This window comes from Tursiops truncatus, chromosome 12 (assembly GCF_011762595.2).
Source record: "Tursiops truncatus isolate mTurTru1 chromosome 12, mTurTru1.mat.Y, whole genome shotgun sequence".
Lineage (NCBI taxonomy): Eukaryota > Metazoa > Chordata > Mammalia > Artiodactyla > Delphinidae > Tursiops > Tursiops truncatus.
In genome coordinates this window covers 55,347,802-55,355,822 of record NC_047045.1, presented here as the reverse complement: position 1 = coordinate 55,355,822, position 8,021 = coordinate 55,347,802, and the positions used below count along the sequence as shown (strand labels likewise).

At 34.1% G+C, this 8,021-nt stretch overlaps 1 protein-coding gene across 1 annotated transcript in view; it reads left to right on the top strand.

The window, feature by feature from the left end:
- The first annotated feature begins 1,979 nt into the window (after positions 1-1,979).
- THEMIS (thymocyte selection associated) overlaps positions 1,980-8,021 on the top strand; it is a 162,516-nt gene continuing 156,474 nt past the window's right edge. The window contains exon 1 of the mRNA XM_019951938.3: positions 1,980-2,165. Within this exon, the coding sequence (XP_019807497.1) occupies positions 2,075-2,165 (91 nt within the window). The 5' untranslated portion in view covers positions 1,980-2,074. The remainder of the gene's footprint in view (positions 2,166-8,021) is intronic.

The window sequence follows — 8,021 nt, the reverse complement described above, 5'->3', positions numbered from 1 at the left end:
TATTATTCTTATTTGTCAAATTCATCTTGGCTGTTCATGTCAGGATTTCTTTGCCTACAGTGTCAGAAGTGATTATGATCCGAACTAAAGTAGTAATAGTGGAGATACAGAGCAAGAACAAAGTGAGTGTTATTGATTATTGCCACCTATAGTGCTTGAGGGGTTTGGAGGCTGGATATGGCATCTCCCCTGATGCAGCCTTCTGGCTTGAGAAAGTGAGAGAATTGTAGTGTCGTTAACTAAGATTGAGAGAAAGAAAGAAGCAGAATGTAACAGAAAGGGAAGATCATTTATTGAAAGAGCAAAAGCAGGAGTAGCAAAGACAATTGTAAAAGATTGGTAATATTTTGAAATAGCTTCTTTGACTAGTAAGGTAGAAAGTTGATGTGGGAAAATATTTTAAAAATCAAGTGAATCCCAGTTTGGTTTAGATATCAAATGAAATTTGCTGTGGTACCAGTTCTAACAGATGTACGATTTTTAAGGAGCAGTCCATAGCAGCTCTTTTCATATATTGAACCATGTGAGATACAGTTAGGCTGTAAACAATTTTTGTAGTCGATTGAAGGGCCTAAGCTTGGGAGAAGGGCTGCAGAAGGCAGACTGATCAAGTTTAGGAGGTTTTTGAGCAAAAAAGTTGCAAATGAGGAAGTAGAAGCTACTGGTGAAAAAACTATTGATGTGGCCTTATAAATTTTAGTTTTGTAAAGAAAGAAATGAAGGCAGGCAGATTATTGCAAGTATCAAATATGATTTTAAGAGCTGAAAGAGTTTTATAAGCGCTATATCAAAATAAGGCAGTGCTGTTTATTTTCTTAGATATTTACATGAAGGTGGAGCTGGGATGTGCCCTGACCCTCTCTACCTGGCTATGTATGCTCTTTGCAGCCTAAGGCTAAAACAGTTTCTGGACAGGGAGCCTGGAGTCCAATTTATAAGGAGAATATGCAGCTTCTTAGCTTCTTTCACTGTATTTATACCAACCAGTGTTCTTTTAGTCACCCTTAAAGAGACTTTAAAGATATCACCTTGAACTGTATACTCTAGCTCTAAAATATTGTCTTATTTAAATACAAAGACTAGAGAGTGGAAGATTTTTAAGAGATTTATTTTTATGAGGCTTTTCTTTCTGCCTTTGACTTTGGTCATCCTCACCCCTCCCCACTGCAAATTTGGACCTCATGATCAGAATTGTAGAATTTTGGCCTTGGAAGAAATGATACAACTCATTTGACTCTAACTTTTTCTCCATTAAATAAATGAGACAAATGAGGGACAGAGAAGACAAGGCTGATGTCACCTGTAAGTCAAAAGCAGAGCTAAACCCAGAAAATTCAGGTTTCCTAATAACGGATTTAGATACTTTCACTGTAGTGCGACGATTAGAAAATTAATATTAATTTACTGTATCACTTTGCATAGTGCACTCCTCCCCCACTCTCCTTTAATATTCAGTTTTAATGTGGAAGAGTAAAAGTGGTTTCGATCCCCTCTCTTCAGAGTATCAGATTTCTGAAAAGAGCTGACACAAAGCACTTTCGTAACCAAATTTAGTATAAAAGCCCTGAGAGTATGCTAATAAAGCACAGAGCCAAACTTTAGAAGTGAAGTGAAGAGATAAAGAATTGATACGGTGCCCTTTTTAAGATTAGACTTTAGTCCTGAATTCCTGTTCTTGCCTGGTTGACAAACCACAAGCAACTGTGACCTCAAACATCCTAGCCCCTGCTGAGATGCACACCTGGACCAGCGACAGACAAAGAGAGTTACTTGTCAATTCTCGCTTTTTTGGCAGTGTCTGTTCAGATATGCTCACCACACCCCCATCCTGTTCTACTTCAATATCAGAAGGAAATGAAGCCACAATGAGAACTAAAAAGAGCTGTAACACCTTTTGTCCCCTGCCTCCTCACTGCCCTCCCTACACAGAGCTACTCCACCCAAGTCAGGCTCCAGTGTGACATTCCTGCCTGAGAAAGGAATGATGAAGTGAGACTACAGTTGCAAACAAGTGACACCTAGAAGCCAAAAGCTTCTGTAAGTACCAGGTCTGCACAAGACCCAAGCCAAAGCAATGGCATTGTCGCTGGAAGAATTCATCCACTCCCTTGACCTCAGGACCCTCCCCAGGGTCCTAGAAGTCCAGTCAGGCTTCTATTTTGAAGGTAAGCACCTTCCCATCTCTGGCTAGAAAGTGCTCATAAGGTATATACTCTGGGGAATTTTAGTGGAAAATTTTAACAGAATATATGAATTCTGTTAGAGGAAAGGTGGTCATCAGAGAAAGTAATTAACTGAGGAATGGTCGAGACCCAATAGTATTGGAGAAGGGAGAAATGAGATAGGACTCTGGGGGGTGGGTAGGGACTAGGAATTGAGTGAAGCTTCTTGGCCTTCAAATAGTTCAACACGAATGATGAATTATTTCTGCCTTTTCTTTGAAACTGGTTGTAACTCGAGTGAAAAGTTAAGTTTTCCATATCTATGTTTCTAGAATATAAAATACAGTTTTAAAAAAGCAACTATTAAAAGCACAGCATTTAGAAAGAAAAATTCACCAAACTCTTAACCACTTCTAAAAGTTGCTTGTATCAGCGCTTCTCTCACTCTGCAGTGGCCTAACTTCCAATTTCTTAAATAATGGCATTCTTATTTGAAGGTATAGAAGTTAATGTTTACTAATTACAAGATAATTTTTAAAGAATCTATGGCAGAGTTCTAAAGTCAGAGTTCAGCTAAGATTATTGAATAAGTTAGTGTGCTTTGGTGTAACTTACTGTATTAATTCAGTAAAAGAGCATTAAGACCTACAACACATACAACACATACCGTAGAATATTTAAGCAGTGGTTTGAATACATGTAAGACAGAGTCATTTTCTGGGCAAATAAGCATTTTTGGTTCCCAGAGTCATAGAATTGAGGCAGTAGTAGAGTTAAATACAGACAAACTACTGGGAAGATGAAGAATTTTTGGTAGGCAAATCTTTCCCTTTTATAGACAAAATAATTTTTTAGGTATTATATTATGAAATAAAACAAAGCTTGACAAATGTCAGACCCAGTTCACACACACAGACACACACACACACACACACACACACACACACACACACACACACACACACACACGCACACATACACACACCTGTAGGCAATGAATTGGTGTAGGCAGCCTTCAGTTTTATATAGACGGTTTTGTTTAATTCATTTGTAAATTGATTATTTTGAATCAGACCATATTTTTCCATATATATAATATCATGAAATGTATCTTTGTTCTTAAGTTGGCCGCAAGTCATTTTTTTGTCTCATTTTTTTGTGCTTTTGAGGTTTCTCATAAGAAAGTTCTTCTTCATGTTCGGTTTACAAAGATATTTTCCTATGTTATTTTATATCAACTTTACAGTTTTATATTTCACATTTAATTTTTAAACTGTGCCATGAAGGGGAGAGGAATCCAATTTTAGCTTTTTTCTGTATAGTAACCACAATTTCCCAGCACCATTTACTAAGCTAGTTATCCTTTCCCCTTTGATTTGTGTTGCTGTCTTAAAATTATGCTCACATCTGGGTTGGTCTGTCTCTGAAATATCTCTTCTATGTCATTAGTCTGTATTTTCTCAATTGTGTTGAAGCATTATTTTTGTAACTATGGCTCTAGAATAATAGTTCATGTATAAACCAATCTCTTGTTTTTACTCCTTTATTCTAAGTTGATGCAGCTATTCATAGACCTTTCAAACATGTCTTTAAATAAATCAACTGATTACTTTAAAAATCCAGTCTTACAAAAGAACATAGTCTCTCCATGTGTTCAGACTATTTTCATCTTTTAATACTTTACTATTATGTTATACCTCAATTAAGAGAAAGAAGCATACACCTTGATGAATTTTCACAAATTAAGTACATTCATGTAACCACCATCATGGTCAAGAAATAGAAAATTACAAGTATTCTGGAAGTTCCATCTTATACCCTTTCTCAATAATTATCCACATTCCTCCCCAAAAGTAACCATTATCATGAATTTTGCCCATTTATGAACTTTATATTAATGGAAAACTATAGTATATATCTTTTTATGTTTGGCATATCTGTTCAACATTATCTTTGTAAAATTAATCCATGCTCTTCTATATAGCTTATTTATTCCAGTGTGTATAATATTCCATTGGATGAATATATCACAATTTATTTATCCATTCCACTACTAATGGACATTTGGATTATTTCCAGTTGGAGATGTCAACAGTAATGTTGTCGTGAACATTCTTGTACATGTTTGTTCACATGTGTATAGCATTCAACTGGGTGTATAAATGAGAGGAATTGCCACATCACACAGTGTGTATATGTTCAACCTGGGTAGGTAATGGAAAACAAGTTTCCTAAGTACTAATAGTTATACCACTTTACATTCCTACCAGCAGAATATGAGAGCTCTAATTAACCCATATTTTTGACAACACTTGATATTATCAATCTTTTTAAAATAATTGAGATTTAATTTAGATATAGCATTGTATTAGTTTCAGGAATACAAAATAATGATTCAATATTTGTATGTATAGCAAAATGATCACCACAGTAAGTCTAGTTAACATTTGTTACCACATGTAATTACAATCTTTTTCTTGTGATGGGGACATCTAAGATTTATTTTCTTAGCAAGTTTCAGAGCCTGGCTGTCTTCTCAAAAGACAGTTATTTAATTATGTAAGTGATAAGCATTGGGCTTTAAAAAAATCTCCCTGATGATTAAAAATGCAGCCAAATTTGGGAACTACTACTGTAAAATTGGTTCTCCCATTTGTTATTAGCAGTGCATTGGTTTAGAGAGAATTCACATCATTTTAAATGAAGTCTTCTGATCCACGAACCTAGTATATCTGTCTAGTTATATGAATAGACCTCTTTTCACTTCTTTCAATAACATTTTATAATTTTTATTTGTGGAGTTCTTACATTTCTATTTCAGATTTATTCTTAGTTATTTGATTTTTTTTTTTTTTTTCTTTTTTTGCGGTACGCGGGCCTCTCACTGTTGTGGCCTCTCCCGTTGTGGAGCACAGGCTCCGGACGCGCAGGCTCAGCGTCCATGGCTCACGGGCCCAGCCACTCTGCGGCATGTGGGATCCTCCCGGACTGGGGCACGAGCCCGTGTCCCCTGCATCGGCAGGCGGACTGTCAACCACTGCACCACCAGGGAAGCCCAGTTATTTGAGTTTTTAAATTCCATTATAAGTGGTATCTTTTGAAGTTTTTATTTTTTCTTTGTTGTGCTTGTTGAATTCTAAGAATATATCTTTAGATTATTTTAGATTTGTTATATACACATTTAAGTTTTCTGTGTATATTGATTGAATCTTATTTCTTCTTTCCAATGATTGTACTTTATTTTCCTTCAGTTGAAGTACTAGCTAGTGCTTCTAGTATAATATTGAATAAGAGTAATGATAAAGGACCTCCTTGTTCCACTCACAACCATAGAGAGAAAGTTTTAATAATTTATCATTAAATATAATGTTTGTTTTAAAGAAGTTTCTAGTTTTTTACCAGTTTTTTAAAAAATCATGAATGTATATTTATCAAATATTTTTCTATAACTTTTGTGGTGATAATATGATTTTTTACATTGATGTTTTTGAATGTTAAGCCATTTATTTGTGGAATAAAATCAATTTGGTGATATATCACTGAATTCAGTTTATTAGTTTTAAAGAACTTTTATATTTCTTTTAGGGTATGAAATTGGCTTATAAATTTTATATCTTATAACATCCTACCGAGGTTTTTGTGTTATGTTGAAATTATAGAACTTGGGTTAAGTCTTTTTCTCTCATTCTCAAGATATTGTATAAATTAGATGTCATTTTTTATTTAAATATTTAGTAGAATTCCAAATGAAGTCATTCTGAGCTGGGATTTCTAAAGTAGACATGTTTTTAATTATGAATTCAGTTTTTTAAACAGTAAGGTCTTCCCATCCATGAGCATAGTTTATCTCTCATTAAAACAAACAAACAAAAAGCTCATTTTTTGGATCATGTATTAGAATTTAAAAAATATGTCTCCATAGAGATCTTATGTATTCTAAGCTAGAATGCAGACACGTACACATACTATATTGCTATATTGATAGATATCGTATTTCCTCTAGTCTCACTGGTTACCACTGAAGTGGAAAAATGCAGGTGAGTATTATTAGCAGTACTGATGAACTCTCATTAATTCTCGTAGTTTATCTTTTTTATTTCTCTGGTTTTCCTAAATAGATATTGATGTCATTAGAAAATATCGAGTTGTGTCTCTTCCCTACCATGTTCTACAACTGTTCTACAACTGTCCGTTTTTTCTTACCTTCATAGTATAGTCCAGGGCCTCCAGTACTGTGTTAAATAATGGGAATTCTGAATCATAAAGAAAATGCATCTAAAATTCCTCCATTAAGTGTAATGCTCTAGAACTGGTGTTTAACTATCACTAAATTAAGCAAGTTCTGATCTATTCCTTGCTTTCTAGGTATTTTCATAATAAATAGGTATTGAACTTAATACTGTATCATTGACTAAGATAATAACATGGTTTGGTTTCTTTAGTCTGCTAATGTAAATTACCTTTAAAGACTTTTCAAATTGAAGGATCCTTTCATATTATACATATATACATTTGAAATACAGTGTAAGAGTTTGATATTATATTTAAGATTTTTACATTTGATCGTAACTGAAATGAGCTAATAGACTCATCTACTATTTTAGATTCAAGATAACACTAGCTTTCTAAAATGAGCTACATAGATTTTGTTGTTTTCTATTTTCTGAGGTATTTGCAAAAACAGAAATGGGCTTTAAACTCTTCCTTTAATTTGGTAGAATTCTGTAAGAACTACTGGACATAGAATTTTTTGGAGGGAAATAAGAATTTGGTTTTGTTAAAATTCTCTGTTGTTTTGCTTCTCTCATTGATTTCTGACTTAGTCTTCATTATTTTCTTGCGTCCTCTGTTTGCTCTCTTGCTCCTTTTCTAGCTTCCTAGTTTAAATCACAGTCATTTTAAAAACGTTTCTTGCTTCTTGATAAGTGTGCTTAAACCTGTATTTTTCTCTAAATATTTCTTTGTTTCCCATAAATTTTGCCATGTAGTATTTTCACTCTTACTCAGTTCTAAGAACATTTTTTCCTTTTAAATCCAATGGCTATTTATTTTATTTACTGATATTATAAAATTTCCTTTAGCTGTTCTTTGCTTTTAATTACTAATTCTATTGTATGTTGTTAGAGAACAATAGTCTGTATTATATTATTGTTCCTTTGAAATTGATTCAGGCTTCCTTTATGACATGAAACACGTCCTATTTTGGAAATATTTCATGTGAGCTCAAAAAGCATGTTTTGTTGTTTATCTCCCTATATATACCAGATAGCTTGTTTTTAATTGTTTTGTTCAGATCTTGCTCTCACTGCTTATTTTTCTTCTGCTTTACCTGTCATTTTCTGAGAGGGTTATGTGGAATAGTCCTTCAGCAGTTCATTTTTCTAGTTCACTCCTCATTTCTTTCTATCTTTTGTTCCATCATATTTTTGAGGTTTAGTTGTTGCCATGTCCTTATGCTATGAGGGTTATATCTTCAACTCTATTATTATCATCCTTTTCCCTATATAGCTTTTTATTAAGTCCTATTTTGTTTGATAATCATATTGCTACTCCAGTTTTCATTTGGAATATATTTTCCTAAGCATTTATTTCCATTTTTTTGGTGTCTCTTGTTTTAAGTGCAAGGAAACATATTCTTCCTCCTCTTGATGCATCTCATGTTGGTGCAGGCAGTGGAACCAGGCTTCACCCATGCTGTGGTGATGACTCCATGACAGGAGATTTTTGGGGAATGGAGGTTTGAAGGAACTTGAGGAAGGCGACATGAAGTCATGTAAGGTTCTGTGGTACTGGATTGAATACTCCCAGATTACAACAACAATGATAATAGGCAGCATGATACACTCAATAGCATGTTGC